This window comes from Sus scrofa, chromosome 4 (assembly GCF_054392235.1).
Source record: "Sus scrofa isolate SSC_HxYL_T2T_F1_AM1 chromosome 4, Sscrofa_HxYL_maternal_Yorkshire_Landrace_v2.0, whole genome shotgun sequence".
Taxonomy (NCBI): Eukaryota; Metazoa; Chordata; class Mammalia; order Artiodactyla; family Suidae; genus Sus; species Sus scrofa.
Window position 1 is genome coordinate 117393323 of NC_139386.1, and position 17946 is coordinate 117411268.

The 17946-nt window shown below is 43.6% G+C and overlaps 1 protein-coding gene and 1 long non-coding RNA gene across 10 annotated transcripts in view; one reads left to right on the forward strand and one right to left on the reverse strand.

Moving 5' to 3' along the window:
- VAV3 (vav guanine nucleotide exchange factor 3) overlaps positions 1 to 17463 on the forward strand; it is a 373539-nt gene extending 356076 nt beyond the window's left edge. For 5 of the 8 annotated variants that reach the window (XM_085023765.1, XM_021090110.2, XM_085023766.1 and 2 more), the window contains 2 exons: positions 14241 to 14392; positions 15248 to 17463. In XM_085023765.1, the coding sequence (XP_084879891.1) occupies positions 14241 to 14392; positions 15248 to 15289 (194 nt within the window). In that variant the 3' untranslated portion in view covers positions 15290 to 17463. Of the gene's footprint in view, positions 1 to 12092; positions 12177 to 13052; positions 14393 to 15247 lie in introns of all 8 variants that reach the window. The other 3 variants (XR_014844590.1, XR_014844591.1, XM_085023762.1) reach the window with 2 other exon arrangements.
- The window catches only part of LOC146404212 (uncharacterized), a 131578-nt gene that overhangs the window by 95106 nt on the left and 18526 nt on the right, over positions 1 to 17946 (reverse strand). The window lies entirely within an intron of this gene.

Genomic DNA, 17946 nt, shown 5'->3' on the forward strand with positions numbered 1-17946 from the left:
AGGGTTGTTTCTACTGGAGGCTCAGAGCGAGAATCCACCCCGGCCTCTCTTCTAGTTCCTGGGTGGCTGGTGGCAATCCTTGGTGTCCCTTGGCTTACAGACTCATCGCTCCAATCTCTGCCTTGTCTTCATGTCACCTCCTCCTCTGTGTGTTATTTCCCCTTTTATAACGACACTTGTCATTTTATTTAGAGTCCACCCTAATATAGGATGATGTCATCTTGAGATCTTTCACTTATATCTGCAAAGACCCACTTTCCAAATAAGATCAGCTTCCCAGGTTCTAGGCAGACACATCTTTGGGAAGGTGAGGCACCATTCAACCCACTCTAATCTCATAGTACTAATTTTAATTTTTTTCAAAATTTTCCATCCTTATTTATTTTTTATTGGCGTTCTAAGAGGACTTTGTGTCACTGGGGTAGACAGCAAGTCAATGGATGGGGAGTTGCAGGGGAAACATCACGTTAATACAGTGAACTATTTTCCAATGGCTCGTACCTTTCCTGCAGCCTAAAGCACTGTCTTCCTGAGCAGAAGCACTTCTGACCAATGAAAGAAAAACCTACCCAACCAATTGTCTGAAACACAATATAACATATTTGATATAGAGTATGAACCTAGTGATTCTGTCTGATAGTCAATAATTTGATGATTAACAGACCACCATATTTTTCAGACCCCTTTCACATAAATTAATGTCTCCAACGGAGTGCTTCTTCATGAACCCCCAGCCCCTTGAGAAGCATCATGAAAGGTTTCATTTGTTGAACAGATGAGCTAGAATTGCTGCTTGTATGATACAGGAAAGTAACAAATGTGCCTAGAGTTTCCCTAGTTTATTTCCTCCCGCAACAAGCCTCATGGGGTGTTAAGCTCACCTTACGAGCCTTAAGTTACTTAGAACAATGTCTGGCACGTGGGACGTGCTCGATGCTCTTTTCTAGGGGCTTAGATGGGTCCAACCCACTGCTGACATTGTTATCTTCTTTTCCTCAGGATGTCATGTCCACAGAATTTACAGTTCTTGGGCATGATCGACTGCGGCTGCACATCTTCATTATCAGGTCATGCTGGGCTTCCTGTTATATTTACCTTCCTCAGGAGCTTTATGACTCAAAATGCTGCTATAAGGCATTTTTACCCTGAACCTGATAGCTTTGACAATTAGCAGCCAGTATCCAGGGTCCCTTCAGAGGTATAATACCTGCAGATCAAAATTCTACAGATTCAAGTAACCTCACTCAAACCTTTTTTTAATATTTCAGAGCTCAAAAAGTAGTCCTTATGTTTTGATAGTTCTTACTTTGTATACGATTCTTTCTCATAAACCTTATTTTCTGAATTAAAAACTGATCTCTATATGTGTCATGTTCCCTAATTGGACACAGTACCCTCGTGTGGCAACCCTGATCCAAGGCTTTGGTTTTTCTAGTCTCTCTTGCCTATAAAACAGAAGTTTATCTAAATTGAGAGGGATTCCTTTTTTTTTTTTTTTTTTCCTTGCTAAAATTTGGATCAGGCTCTAGCTTTGATGAACAATGCTGAGAGCTCTTTTTTCATCATCTAGACCGCTGATATGCAGCTTGAATTCCACATGTACACAAGATAGCAGTCTTAACTCTGCACCTCTCGTCTCTCCTGATAGCGTGAGAACTTGAGTACAGACTCAGCGAGAGCTCCTTCATTCACTGTTTTATGTATTCAAAGTGTTTGAGCATCTACTTGTACCAAACACTTGATCACACTTACCTCTTCAGTGTTACCTACAGTTTAGCTTAATGGCTCAGCAACAGCCGGGAATGCAGGGGCGGATCTTGTATCAAGGCACCTGAGACTTAGCTCTCCCATCGGCCCTGGGAGAGGCTTCTTCGAACAAGGACCTTCTGTGACATTCCTGAGAGGTCATCCTCAGGCTTGGCTTGGCACTCAAGCGACTTTAAGTCCATGGCCACACAAAAGCACTCCATTTACTTTTTGAACACAATTTTAAAAAGAATTCGTATCTTGGTCCAGAACTTTGCCTTATTGTCGTTGTTTACCATCATCAGTTCATCTCTTCAAAGCTTCTCCAAGTTAAATATACTTTATATGCTCTATCATGATAACCCTTCATCTGATGTGCATCTGCCCCTTCCCCACTGCATTTCTTTTTCAATAAACTACTCAGATTAAGCAGTCCCTTCTCATATACATGGTTGCCTCATCTGTCACCATGCTGGCCTCTGTGCCATGAAGTCACTCCAGTTTGTCAGCACTGACCACAAACATTTCAAAATTGCCTGACTTCTCATTCAGACCTTTCTCTATTCAAAGCTCATTCGTTCTGTTCGATCTTCCCCAATTCATTTTCCCTCTTTTTCTTCAGCCCTCTTCCTCACAAGACACCTTTCCTCATGTCTTTAGTTATTACATCCTCAGTAGTAACTTCTCCACAGGGCCCCACATTCATTCACTCAACAGCTCTTTATTGAGAGCCTACTTCGAGGCAAGCACTGTTCAAATTGCCAGGAATTCGCAACAGTGGGGTCGGGGGGGAGACAAGTTTCTGCCCTTGTGGAACGTACATTGTTGTGGGGAAGGCAGATAGCAGATAAAAAATAAATTATATAGTATTAGAAGTTGGTGAGTGCTCTGGAGAAAAAATAATTTAACAACATAATGGCACTCCGGAGGGCTGGGGATGGTTTATGACTTTAACTGGGCTGGTGAGGAGATGAACAATACTAGAGATTCATTTTTCCACCTTTTGGTGGCTTAATAGAGAGCTAGTTCAGCAATTTTGAGTTTTGCCAACAGAAGCTCCCCTTTCTAACAAGGCCATATGTATGACCAGTGTCTCGGTCTGTCTGGGCTGCCATAACAAAACCACAGACTGAGTGTCTTATAAACATGGAAATGTATGCCTCACAGTTCTGGAGGTTGGGGAGCCTATGGTCAAGGGCTAGCAGATTTGGTATCTGGTAAGAGCCTGTGTTCTGGGTCACAGGAGACACCATGTGTCCTCACGTGGAAGAAAAGGGCTAGGAAGCTCTACGGGATGGCTTTTATAAGAGTGAGTTTATAACCCCATCCACGTGGGCTTCATTGTCATGACCCAAGCACCTTCCAAAAGCCACACTTCTTAATACTATCACATTAGGCATAAGGTTTCAGCATATGAATTTGGGGAAGGCAAGGGGGACATAAATATTCAGTCCATAGCAAACAGGGGGTTTTATCATTATAAATGTACACAAATACCTTATTCATCTGAAGATCAGGTGACTCAGTCTTTGACCTTGGCATGTACAGAGTATTCCCGGCCAACCTAGCAGCAGGACAGTGGGAGTCTGGGGGATTGAGTGCCCTCTACCTACTGACTTACTTTGATATTACCCCTCCACCCCATATAAACCCTGCTTTCTCTCTGCACCATATGGCACTAGTCATGTGTCCATGGCTCTTTTACGGGGCATCAGAGTAGGCCTCACTGTGAAGGTAACACTTAAGATTCAAGGAAGTAAGAGCAGGAAAGTGCAGTGCAAAGGAAGCTGTGTATATGTATGTGTGTATACACATATATACGTGCAGTGCAAAGGAAGCTGTGTATATGTATGTGTGTATACACACACTCATATATAGGTGCAGTGCAAAGGAAGCCATGCATATGTATGCGTGCATATACACACCCATATATACATATACATACATGCATGCAGTGTGGCCAGAGCAAAAGAAGAGTAAGAGCAGCAGAGATGGAATCATTATGTGAGGCTTTACAGGACTTTAGCTTTTACTCTGGAAGAAATGGGAAGCCACTGGAAGGATTTAAGCAAAGGAGAGACATGCCAGAGTTTCACAGGATTGTTCTAGCTTCTGTGAAGAAACAGAAGACCAGCTAGGAGGCTCACAGGCAAACCAGGTGAGAGGTGGGAGTGGCCCGGACCAACATGTGGCCAGATAGGGGATATATTATGAAGGTGATCCGACAGGCCATTCTGATCTATCAAATATGAGACAGAACAGCAAGAGAAGATTCAAGGATGACTATAAGGTGTTTGGCCCGAGCAACTTGAAGATTGAAGATTTTTTGTGGGGGGGGGGAGACAGGCTCAAATGGAGCTCAGAAGTCTAGTCATAGCACTCTCTATTCAAAATGACTACTTTCCACGTCTCTGTATCATCTCTAACGTATTTGTCTCTTTACTAATCTGTAAGTGCCTTTGAAGGCTGATGCTCTGTCTCATTTGTTATATCTCCAGTAGCATCTTAGCACAGTACTTGGTACATTGTTAGTTATTTAATAAACATCTGCCAATTATTTGTAAAGAGTAAGGATTTAGGAAGACATAGGCAGAACATTCTTCAACATAAATCACACCAATATCTTTTGGGATTCACGTCCTGGAGTAATGGACATAAAAACAAAAAAACCAAATGAGACCTAATTAAACTAAAAAGTTTTTGCACACCAAAGGAAACCACAAACAAGACCGCCTACAGAATGGGAGAAAATTTTTGCAGACAATGCAACCAACAAGAAATTAATCTCAAAAATATATAAACAGCTCATACAGTTTAGTGTCAAAAAACCACCCAAAAGATAGGCGGAAGATCTAAATAGACATTTCTCCAAAGATGACATACAGCTAGCCAACAAGTACAGGAAAAGATACTCAGTATCACTAATTATTAGAGAAATGCAAATCAAAATTAAAGTATCACCTCACATTGGTCAGATGACCATCATTAAAATGGCTACAAATAATAAATGCTGGGGAACAGGGAACCCTCCCCTACACTGTTAGTGGGAATGTTATTTGGCAGAGACACTATGGAGAAAAGTATGGAGGTTCTTTTAAATATTAAGAATAGAGCTGCCATATGATCCTGCAGTCCCGCCCCTGGGCATGAATCCAGAGAAAAGTGTAATTAGAAAGGTACGGACACTATTGTAGCGCTATTTACAATAGCCAAGACATGGAAGCAACCTAAATGTCCATAGACAGATGAATGGATAAGGAAGGTGTGGTACATATATACAACAGAATACTACTCGGCCATAAAAAAGAATGAAACAATGCTATTTGCAGCAACATGGATGAACCTAGAGATCATTTTACCAAGTGAAGTGAGTCAGAGAAAGACAACATAACATTTACCTGTGGAAACTTAAAAAATAATACCAATGAACTTTACACAAAACAGAAATAGACCCACAGACACAGAAAATAAACTTACAGTTACCAAAGGGGAAAGGGGGGAGGAATAAATGAGGAGTATGGGATTAACAAATACATACTACTGTATATAAAATAGATAACCAACATGGACCTACTGTTTAGCACAGGGAGCTACTCAATATTCTGTAATAACCTACATGGGAAAGGAATCTGAAAAAGAATGGTTATGTGTATAACTGAATTGCTTTCCCATGTACCCTAACACAACATGGTGCATCAACTATACTCCAAAAGCAACAAAAGAGAGTATGGATTTAGCATCAAGTTCACATCTTGATAAACTACATGCCTATAAATAATCTTAAATCCCTTGAAATGTCAAATGATCTAAGTTTCCATAACAATAAGCCCTTATACTCATTCTTTGCTGGTTAATGGCTTTATATATTTAGACTGTGCAGTACTGAATACAAAGTAGCTATTTATTTTTTTACAATGACTAAGTTTTCCTTGTCCTATCTTTGAATTTTTATTTAAAAGAGATTTATCCATTCACCAGATGTCAGCATTCAATTAAATATAACCAATTTGAATTATTTGTAGTTTTTTGAGTGACAGTATATAAAATACACAATAAACACTATATATTTGAGGGAAATGGGTGAGCAGGTATTTGATAACTATGTGAGTGTTGCCGGGAGTCTTAAGAAGAAGACAGGGCTCAGTTCTAATATAAAACCAGGTTAAGGATCGCAGATTTAAACTAAAGGTTCATTAAATCCTCAGCAAGTTCTCCCCTTCGAGGCCATCTGAAGACAACTGTGGAAAAAAGAACCTCCTGGAACCCCCATCAAAGTGTCCCACATGGGAACACAGTTGTTCATGAAAACCTTTAGGCCACTGCTGGGCCGAGGACTCACAGGAATCCCTGTGTTGATGATGCTACCGCTGGTCCAACGGCGTGATATTTTTACTGACAGCTTTTTGTTACATTAATGAGTATGAACACATGCGGCTGCTCCAACTTAAAGCTGAACACATGTCTATCCCAGAGAATAATTAACAAATGCTTATTAGCATCATGTTCAGTTATACACAAAATGGAAAATTAAGTATTAGGGCAAAAAAAAAAAAAATGCTTTGTCATTTGATAACCAGTACCTTAAGGAAAAGTGTTGATTCGGTTTGGTCTCTGCGGTGTGCAGATTTCAAATGCTACTGAAAATTGAGTGGATTTTCATTTGCTCACGAACATGAATAGCCTAATCAAGGCAGAGCAAAATACTTTAAAGCAATGCTTAGTGAGCCTTGACAACACAAGTACAGGCATCAGATATCAATTCACTAGTACTTTTTCATTCTACTCTGAACCCTGTTTCTCTTTTTATTGCTGTGCTTCTGTGGCTCTGCCTTCTCAGTCAAGTCCCTATACTGAAAAATATTCACTAATGATTTGCCAATCAATTTATTAGGGCTATGCTGACAGCTTCTGTTTCAATTAGAGATTCTTAGTCCTTCAGCCTTTAACTAGGAAAAGTTAATGCCATGTGACTGTACTTTTGACAGTTCCCCAATGAGAAATACTAAGTCACTCAACTGTGAGCCCCTCACTGGCTAGTGTTCCATGAACATCAGTCCATCGGAGGGCCAGGTGTCACGTGAAAATAATCAGAGACCTACCTGAGGGTGATGGTCTCTCTGAGCAAGGGCTCCTTTGTGCTAATAAGGAGTTGAAAGCGTTTGGGGAAGGAGGAACGTTGGATCCTTAATGAAAGCATGCAGTTTGCAAATGATTACTTCCATGAAAACAGTCTCGGCATAAATTTAATCTTGTCTCAGTGGATATAGACATGAATCAAAGTTCTTTCTTTCAGGAAGCTTCCTGGAATACTGTGAGGTACTAGCAAGCAGGCTACCTGTGATATCAGGCGGTGAAGTGAGTGTTAGGCCAGGAAATGACAGGGACAGGAGATAATCATCCCTCTGCATCCCCATGGGGATGTCACTGCTACTGCTCCCCTCCATGACACGCACCTACCAACAGTCCATCCTGGCAGAGGAAGAGGAAGAAAACATGTATCTGCCTGTGTGTAAAAGTAGGTGGGTATCTTCTCAGTGTGGACATAAACATGTGGTAGCCCTTAAACTACCTGGCAAAATATTCCCACTAGATGCCTTATTCGGACACTGCTTCCATCTAGATTTAAATCCACGCTTTCCTAGGGAAACGTGTTATTTGATACGCTTGCCTCCACAGGTGCCAGGCGTTCAAATGCTATTTTGCCACCTTCCAGGAATTAAGGACCCAAAGGCAGTGAAAATTGATGTGTAGAAAAACTGACAACAGTAAGTCATGCCACACTGTGTAGAAAAGTAGAAGTATCTCCACCAAGCCTTAAAAAGTTTGCCTGAGAGCTGTGGACAGGGCGACAAGAGTGCAAGATTCAGAAGATTCCTCAGGCATAGAGTGTGGTTCATGTCATGAGACCCACAGTATTTAACAGCTGTTCAGCATCTCAGAAAAAAAGGAAAAAAATTAAGAGTTATCGTAGGAATATCATTGATAGATTATGCCTCTCAGGGATCCCAGGGAATAAAACTTGAATGTGTTTCACTCTCTCTCCTTTGTGCTGGAAGTCTTTTTGAGCAGTTAAGTGAGCAAAAAAGATGAGCTAAATGAAGAAGAGGAGGAGCCATCAAGAGCTTGCAGAACTAAATACCCTGCTGAGATACTTGTCCATTCAGCAGCTTTGGCTGTAAGCTTCTTAGCACTGGGCCTGATCCCATGGGGATGCAGAAGCAGCGTAAGAGCTGGCCCCTGGCTCTCCTGAATCAATGGCTAACTGGAGACACAACACAGGAGCTCATTCGGTAATTAAGCAGCAGGGCCAGGGAGGCCATGATGGAAGTGCCCAACAGGTGATGGCTAGAAAGGACAGCGAGGCAGCAGAGTGTCATCAGCATTGGTCAGGGAAGGCACGTGAAAGGGCCCAAGCCGAGCTCTGAAGGACGTTAAGTTTAGCAGAAGCAAGGTGAAGGAGCAGCATTCCAGAACAAGCACAAGTTTTCAGTTGAAACTGAAGCTGAGGGTGTGTGTGCTGGGGTCACTAATTAGGAAGCTGGTCCAGATGAAAAGGATTCATGTGGGAAAATGATTTGGTTAGAAAAACATGATATAGCCAGACTACAGATGCCCTGGCATTCAGGTCAAGAGTCTGGACTTTATACTTTAGGAAAAGGATTGAGTCGGTTTATGGTGAATAGCTGAGCGGTGGTATTTAGAATCGAAGGGAAAGAAAATCGAGTCTAAGACCACCAGTTGGGAGGCAGTCGTTTTAATTTAGAAATGCTATCAGGAGTTCCCATCGTGGCTCACTGGTTAACAAATCCGACTAAGAACCATGAGGTTGCAGGTTCGGTCCCTGCCCTTGCTCAGTGGGTTAATGATCCGGCGTTGCCGTGAGCTGTGGTGTAGGTCGCAGATGCGGCTCGGATCCTGCGTTGCTGTGGCTCTGGCGTAGGCTGGGAACCTCCATATGCCGTAGGAGCGGCCCAAAGAAATAGCAAAAAGACAAAAAAGAAAAGAAAAAAAAAAAAAAAAGAAAGAAATGCTATCAGTATCCGAATGGGGATGGTGAAACTGAGAATTCGGTGAAAGGATAACTTATTTCAGGGGAAGAAAACAGTGAACAGAGAACTAAACAGCATATTGACCTTCCAAGGATAGTTTGCCAAAGGAACACAGGAGTTATTAAAAAAATAACACAAATACTAGGAAGCTGCTAGATTACAAGGAGGAAGATGATGAGTTTGGTTTCAGACAAGCGAAATTGGAGAGGTAATGGTTGTACCTCCTGGCAGTGTCATTAAAATCTGTAAAATCAGACTGGAATTCAGGTGAGGAGCCAAGGCATATCCAAGAAGAAATTCCATTCACTGGGGGAAAAAATAGAGTGAAACCAGCAGGGGAAGCCAAGGCTGGAATAGCTACCCTTTAGCTATTTGTTTTTTGTTTTGTTTTTTTCCCTTGTTTAAGGCCACACCTGCAGCATGTGGAAGTTCCCAGGCTAGGGGTCAAATCAGCGGCAGCTGGCAGCCTATACCACAGCCATAGAAATGCCAACACCAGATCTGAGCCACATCAGCAACCTACACCACAGCTCACGGCAATGTGGCATCCTTAACCCACTGAGCAAGGCCAGGGATCGAATCTGCATCCTCATGGATCCTAGTCAGGTTATTAATCTGCTGAGCCACAGTGGGAACTCCCCAGATGATAATTTTTAGATAAGATTTAAGATGATTCTAATTATAGGTACTTGGCATGAATGCAAATGCTTGCAAAGCTTCTGGGGTTGGGGAGGGGTGCAGGCTGATGTTATGTATTGGAAACAGGGATTCGGGCCCTTTGGTGAGGCATCACCCATATTCAGGAGTGTTAGATATTTTAAGGTTAAAGTTATCTGATCAAACTATTTTTGAGATTTAAATAGCATTTAATTGTTTTCATTGATTTATTTCCTTCTAGAGCAAACTTATCTTTTGTTATAATTCAAGATGACTTTTGAATTGCCTTCATTAGAAGTTTTTTGGGAAATCGGTTTGAAATGCAGTCTTCTTTTATTACTTTATGGATAAGAAGAGAATCAAGGCTGGACACTTAGAACAGTCTCCTTATTACGCAGAAGCAACATTCAGAATGAGGCATTCTAATTTAAGTTCCCACACACGTGGGACAGGAACCTTGGCACCAGATTTTCTGCCAATAGTACAGTCAGGGTGCCATTTTTCTCATTAGAGATGGCGCCCCCTCTCTAATAGTGGGTATAACGGGATCTCAAGGAAAATAAAACCAGCTGCACTGCATGGCAGGTGGTGCGTTGTAAAAGTTGTAAAATTAATTGTAATAGCATATGGCCACTGCATTTTAAAATAAAGTGTAACTGAGAACATGCAAAGGATTAAAAAGGAACCTTGATTTTCAACAAGGGCACATATACTTCAGGGTAGGTTAAAAGTAACTATGTGAGGCCCTTCGTGAGCAAAATGTCATGAATGCATCAGTGTATATATGGGGGCTCCAGGAACAACCCTTTCCAGTTCCTTCACCCAGGCTATTTGGTTGGTATCTGAGAATCCCCTTAATGAGCAACTGCTATTCCTAGCATCTCTAGAACTCCTTTCTGACCAGAGTATTCACGCTGGAAAAGTCCTATGTGTCTCAAATCAGGCAGTGACCCGAAAAGAGGCAAACTACATTGGAAGGTTATACAGACTCATTCCAGTTTGCCTTCTCCTCATCCCTGGTTACAGAAAGGTTTCTGTTACTGTTTAGATTAAGCCCAGCTACAAGCAACAGAAATCCCAAAACCACTGGCTTAAACCGGATTGACATTTCTCCCTTTATCTCCTAAAGACCTGGATGTAGTCAGCCCAGGGCTATGGAACAGGACAGGTTCTCGGCTCCATCCAGTTTTCAGTAACCCAGTCTCCTTCAGGCTCATCCCTAAGGTGAGGTCTGCCTTCGCATGAACCAGGACGGCAGCTGAGAATAAAGAACCAAAAGGAAGGGTGAAGGCGGGTGCCCGCTGTCTTCCCAGGAAAAGGGTTCAGAGGTTGCCTTACAATCCTTTTGCTTATATCCCAGGAGCAAGAACTTGGTCTTCCTTCTGGGCAAACATAGCCCAACTAAGAAGTGCATTGGTGGAAAAGTATCGGGAGGAAGTTTATAACCACACCTCTTTCTCACTACGATGGCACTGTGGTCTTTGAAGGGAGTTTTGTTTTTTGTCTTTTTAGGGCCACACCTTGGCATGTGGAAATTCCCAGGCTAGGAGTCAAGTCAGAGCTACCGCCCCCAGCCTATGCCACAGCAGTGTGGGATCCAAGCCATACCTGTGACCTACACCACAGCTCACAGCAATGCTGGATCCTTAACCCACTGAACAAGGACTTGGATCAAACCCTTGTCCTCTCGGATACTAGTTGGGTTCGTTACCACTGAGCCTCGATAGGAACTCCTCCACAGGGAGAGTTTTAAAACTAAGGTAGGTACCTAAGGCAGAGGGCTGGGTGCAGAGCAGCACAGCAATGAAGGGCTAGACCCTGGAGTCACACTGCCGAGGTTGTGAATCCAGGTTCTTCTCAAAAATGAAGAAACAATAGTACGGGTACCTTCCTCTTTGAGCTGTGATAATTAAATGAATATAAAACATTGAGTACAGCATCTAACATTTCTGAACCATTTGAGAATTGGTAGCTCTTATCAGTAAAAAGGTTTTGTGCATTCAAAGGCATAGCAAATTTTCTGTACATTTCTACCATTGGGGATCTATCTGCTTTCTTTTCCAGATATGAGTTTCCAAGTGGTTTACATTTCTGGAAATACTCGAGCATGTGCATGCTTGGGTGGAGGGGGAGGGTGCATCCTAACAAATTGTGTGAGTCATTTTTCTTGGCTCTTCAATGGGTTCTGCATGTTTTGTTGATACCACTCTACCACCCCTACAGGGTCCTAATTCTATCAGTTTTGCTGTGAAGCATATTTGACATTAAGATCTTACAGAAGCCCCCTCTCCACTGGTGTGACAGAGTAAGAACTGTGCACCACATCGAGAGGAGAAGGCCACCCTTGGATGGAAGGGGCGCAGAGATGGTGGCACCGAGTGGGTATGCGGTCTTGACCTCTAACGAGACAGATCGCTCTGAACTGCAGAACTCATATGTCGATCAAAATGTAAAAACCTGGCTTGTTCTTCATTTAGAAATGGTAATAGGGGACGGGGAGGGGGATGCAAGTGACGCTTGATGTTTCAACTTTGCTATGACAATTTTCTTAAAGTTATAGACAACGAAATAGCTGTGGTGGGTGATGTTTTGCCAATACCTAAATGTTCTTTTGCTTCTCTTTTTCTTTCCTTCTCTAAGCCCCTTCTTTGTTCTGTGGGTTTTCTTTTGTAACTCCTCCAGACTACAGCTTTGTTCCCCCTTCTTCCACTCCTTTCTGGTCAGGTACTGCTTTACTGCTTTTATATGTCTTTTCAACTTGCATTTGTTTGCAAATAAAATATCCTGACTCCTGTGTGTGGCTCCTCATATAGATACATCTCCTCACAAACAGCCCCTAGAGTCACCTTCTCAGCACGCGCTTTCCTTTTCTCTGTCATCAAGTCATCGTTTGTCTCGACATCCCACTCCTTTGGCTTTGCGTGTGTGCTCGTGTTCTGTATTTCAGTATGACATTTTCTCTTTCATCAGTTGCAAAGAGTTGAGAGCCAAAAGTATGAAAGGGGAATGAAGCGCTCTCTGTAAAACTAGTTTTCTTGTGGATCAGAAATAGTCTTTGAGAAAAGCCAGTGTTCCTGTATTTCCTTTTAGAAGATAAATAGGACCCAACGCCCAACTCTCTCTCCAACTGTAAGAGTAAAATTTAGTCCACATTGCTTTCAAGGATGACTGTGCCCATCCATCTGTGCAAGAGCTTTCTGGCCTTGATGTCTGTCCTTAGCCAGAGCACGGAAGGGCTGATTATGCGACAGGCAGGGGAGCACGTGATGACGGGATCAAATACGCTCCCTTGGATTTTTACAAAATTAACCTGTAAGTCCCAATGAAATAATAAAGTTTAGTACTGGAAGCCCTTTACAAGCCATCTAGCATAGACCTTTCATTTTATAGGTGAGAAGAATGTGGCCCGGAGGGGTTAAGCGACCTGTACAAGGTCGCACAGTTAAGTCGATGATGGGTTTTTCCAGCACCGGGGTGTTTTTATGTGCATGGCTCTAAGAGCAGTGCCCCAGTAATGGGATGGTTTTCAGTAAGAAAACTATTAAAGTGGTTTGTGTCCGAACAGTAAAAGAGAATGACCTATTTTCACTCCCTTTACAGTTCTGAAATCTACAGCTTGGCTATTCGTTTATCTTATGATGGACACCTGGAGACTCAAAAAATTTCTGTCATGGCAAAGCCCTGAAACACAGGCCAGAGATCCCAGTCTCCAAATGGGCAGGCTCTCCCAGGGCGACCTGGGTCACCCCACAGCTGCCTGGGCACTGGAAACTGTTTAAAACACACATGTGGGGCATTTCCCGTGTATTTGTTCTCTTCTGCTTCAGTGTCCTCCACGGTGTAAGGTTACAAAGTCCCACCCATCCCAGGTGTGTGATTCTCAGAATCACTGAACGCATAATTGAAACACTTTATAATCCCAAGCAGCAGCAGGTGAAGATGTTGGTATAAAATCTTATGAAGCACTAGAGGCAAACACAGGTACAGCCTGAACAGAGCTTTCCTTTCAGGCAGGGCAGGTGAAGGCAGGGAGGAGGTTGGTGCCTCTCCTACCATTAAAAACAAAAAAAAACCTGAATATAGGAGAGGAACACCCTGACATCTCGTTTTTGATTCCATCCTTCAGGAAGGGCTTTCTATAAGGCAGAGTTTGAAAGAAGATAAATGGACAGACAGTGTTTCTGGGTTTTTCCTATGAAACCTGACTTAAGCTTCTTCACAAGTTTAGAACACTAGCTGTCCCTAAATAGTTTTAATCCCCCCCCCCCAAAAAAGGCTGGGTTTCTTTTTTTTTGGGGGGGTAGGGGGTAGGAAGTGCTCTTTAACTAGAAGTGATGACATGGATTCAACAGGAAGCTTTCAGAGCAAAAAAAAGTTCTTTTGTCTTAGTTGAAAAGGTTACCAGCTAAAAACACAAAGCTGTTACCTTAGAGGTTCTGGTTAAAAAGGGATCACTATGCCAACAACAGGAAATTCATGCTAGTTTTTTTTTAGAATCTCCGTCCTTAGTTAACTTTTTTTAGACTACAAAAGCCAGTCCCTGTTTGGAAGTTCCTATGAAGAACGTGAAAACAGCACAGTAGTTCTTGAAACTTTTGAGAAATGAACTTGACTCCACCTGATTGGATTGAAACAGCACGTCTGCTGCTTTCAAGCTCTTCTGCCATCATCACCGGTCTGTAGTGAGATCCCGGCTGTGCATTTGGATGGCCCCTGTAACATTCGCCTGAGTAGGTGCTCGCAGGGGGTTCCACGCGCCTCAGCTCTGACTCCGCCCTCTCTCCCCAGTGCTGAGTCCAAAGGTGCTGGGCATCGCCGTCGCTCGCTATGACTTCTGCGCCAGGGACATGCGGGAACTGTCCTTGTTGAAAGGAGACATGGTGAAGATTTACACGAAGATGAGCGCCAACGGCTGGTGGCGAGGAGAAGTGAACGGCAGGGTGAGCCGACCCGGGCGACTAGCTTTGGTGGGAATGAAGAGGGGTGGGCACCTGCTGTGCGGCGGGGCAGCCCCTACCCCCCCAGACAGGGGGTGGTCCGAGCCGAGAAGAGGCGGGCAGGGCAGATGTGTTGAGTGGCTAGGACAGCAGCATACAGGGTTGATTTGGGCAAGTTTGGTGGCTTGGTGTGAGGAAAAGGGTTGAGGAGCACCTCAATTTTGAGGCCCTACGCCTCTTTTTAAGTCGAGAGCGTAAGCTTTACATGCAGCATGAAATATCTCTGAGACCTGCTGGTCTAAATTGGAAAGAGCGCAGCCAGGACGTCTGTCTTTATGTTGTGTTCTATTGCAGGAAGAGGAAGCAGTAAGTAGTGGAGCCCCTTAATTTACATATTTATTTGTGTGCCAGCAGAGGAGAACACTGTTTAAGCTTATTTTATTCCACTGTTTTTATCCCTGACTCTACTGGGCTTTTCGGAGACGTTTAAACCAGTCCCCTTCCCCCACAGTGGGCGTAAAACCCCAGCTTGGAGTTCCCATCATGGCTCAGTGGTTAGTGAACCCGACTAGCCTCCATGAGGACACGGGTTTCATCCCTGGCCTTGTTGTGAACTGTGGTGTGGGTTGCAGACTCATCTCAGATCCCACGCGGCTGTGGTGTAGGCCAATGGCTTCAGCTCCGATTGGACCCCTAGCCTGGGAACCTCCAGATGCCGCAGGTGCAGCCCTAAAGAAACAAAAAGACCAAAAAAAAAAAAACTTGGGGTGTTATAAAAATGAAAAGCTCTAGCTGTAGACCCCTCTGACGTGCCAGACTCAAAGTCACGTTGCTGTGTTGGTTGCTTTTCCCTTTCAGGTGGGCTGGTTTCCATCCACGTATGTGGAAGAGGATGAATAATCTCCCCTCCAGCGTTGCACCCCACACCAGGAATTTCAGAGACGGGATCCACAGAAGGCTGTGCAGCGTTATGAATTCACTCAAGTGTTTAAAAAGCTGTCTTTCTGGCTATTCAACATCCTCCCTCCTCTGCCCTCCTAAGTCTTAATGCTGGGATTTCTAAAGATGCCGGGACTGACAGATGAATGGCTCGCCTAGAGCTGTGCAAGAAACAGCCTGCCTGTCTGGCATCGTCAGGGACCAGGGCAAAGTCAAAAGCGTTTCTTCCCAAAAGAGCCCTGCGAGCACAATGGTTCGTGTTTCTTTTAACTTGGTCCAGCCAGATGCCATGAGTGCCAGCCATTAGTAAACAGTGAACGTGTATTTACTTTGCTCATGTGCCGTTCGCCAGCATTTTTGATGGTACAGCAAGTAGAAGTTTAATTTTGCCTTGCCCAGCATGAAGAACCTGGAGAGTGCTGCTACTGGGTCAGCTTAATGGAGAAATCCAGCATTACTTGTCTTAAACTCCCTCACAAGGCGACTCACTGCCCGGCAGCCACTGTCACCCGCAGATGTTACTCATGTTAAAATATAGGAGGCAGATGCTCAGGTGTGCTTCATAAGTGATACACTGGGTTGGGGGGGGGGTGTCAGTTATTCATCTGATGTCCTGATGATACGTGCAAACTTTTTCAGAAGAGACACACACAAGAGCGTGCGTACAAGAGAGGGCCTTCATATGCAATCTTCACAACCTTCGTGATTTCATAGGGTTATTTTGCAAATTCAGTGCTTCACTTTATGAGATCTTGGCTGGGTATGTTTTAGGTTGTTCCAGGTAACCGATGCTAAGGTGGCACTATTTGCAGAAACAGACCCAGGGCTGTGATTTAAAGTAAGCCAATTTAGAGAAGCCACATCTGTTAACACATACCTCCCTCCCCCACTATCCTCCTTCCCCCTCCAAAAAAAAAAAAAAAAAGACCTGGGATATACGTGCTGATTCTTACATGTACCTGGAGTCTTCACAGTAGCACAAACAACTTTGTTGAGGCATTTCGAAGGAAGGCACAACAAGGTCCTTTATGCATTTCGGGGACAGGAGAGTCATGGAACTTTTCTGGTCTTACTCAGTGTGAGCTCCCAGCTCCCACTGAGGCTCTTCCCATCTGCAGGCCGTTCTGGGTGTGTATTAACCGCTGGGCAGATCGGTTTGCAGGGCATTTCTTTGACCAAGTCTTCACTGTTGATGTGAAGCATCTCTGTACATTTTTCCCGGGATGTACCGAGTGCTCAGTCGAGACAAGTCACTGAGGCAATAGTTCCTCCGTAGCAGAGTCATGTTCTGACAAGACTCAGTGGTTCATGTTTGAAGAAAACATGAGAAGCATTTACTTATAGAGCCTGACTAAGAACATTTCGTTCTGAAAGGACGGATCATCTCTAAAATGAGGTGGCTGCAGCTGGCTTTCTCCCCGACCCACGTGGGTGCCAGAATGTCATGGTCAGTGGACACATCCCCCTGGAGAGACCCTCATGGGCTAGGAACTTGTCAAATAGGATAGATTCAGGACCTTTACCTCAGAATTATGTAAACTGTGATTGTGTTTTAGAAAAGTTATTATTTGCTAAAACCAGTTCAGTTTTTGTATATGTGTAAATGATCATGAACTTGAGTTTTATAAGATGTCCTGTACAGTAAAGCTATACCTCCAAGGTGTATCTTCGAGTGGATTCTTTCCTGTCAAGTCTTATCTGCAACTCTGTGTCTGGGGAATGTTGTGTCTGTTGCTGTCTGCCCCGTGTTGTTAAGGAGAGCAGCGTCACACAAATTCAAACACTCCTGTGACCGGTATTGTAGCTTGTGCTGTTTCCTTTAGTCTTATTTTAGCCAGTAGACTCCCTCTCCTTCTTGTTGCATTTCACGGGCCTGGGAGTCCCCCAGCGGAGGGTATTAGAGCCCCTTTGTTATCAATTACATTCTTTGTCTATGTATAATACTTCGTATTGGACATTTTACATGCTGCAAAATTGTGTAGATTTCTAATACCAAAGACAGAAGTAAATGTTTTTCTGTAGGCTCTGTCTTGCCTGTATGCAGCCCTGTGTAATATGGTGAACTGGAGTGTTATCTCACTTTGTAATATTTTGTAAATATGTCAATATAATAAATGGTTACTCCTTGCATTAAATTGATTGCGAGTTGAAGAGTCTTTTCATTGAACAGCCTCCCAAGTGATTCGACACATGCCAATCTCTTAGTAAGCATGGGACTAGAAGCCCTAATTCTGATCTGGTTTAGCTCAAGATCACTGCCCCCTGAACAGTTACCGTGACTTCCAAGACATACTCAGTAGTTGCAAATAATCTAATGTCCACACGCTTCCCATATGCCACACTGCTCTAAATGCTTTTTGTGCTCGAACTTACAGAGCCCCACGTTAGCTCCACGTTTCAGATGAAGAGACAGGCATTTCGAGAGGCTGCTCACATAGCCGGCGAGAGGCTGGAATGGGGTTCCAGCTTGGGCCGGCGGCCTCCAGAGCCTGCACCACCACACTTATGGGGGCCAGAAGGAGAGCAGAGATGTCTCTAAGACGGCACAGCTGGGAAGCTGGGATACAAAACAGCAGTTTTAAACCACTGGAGACTAACACGGCATTCAGAAACATTCT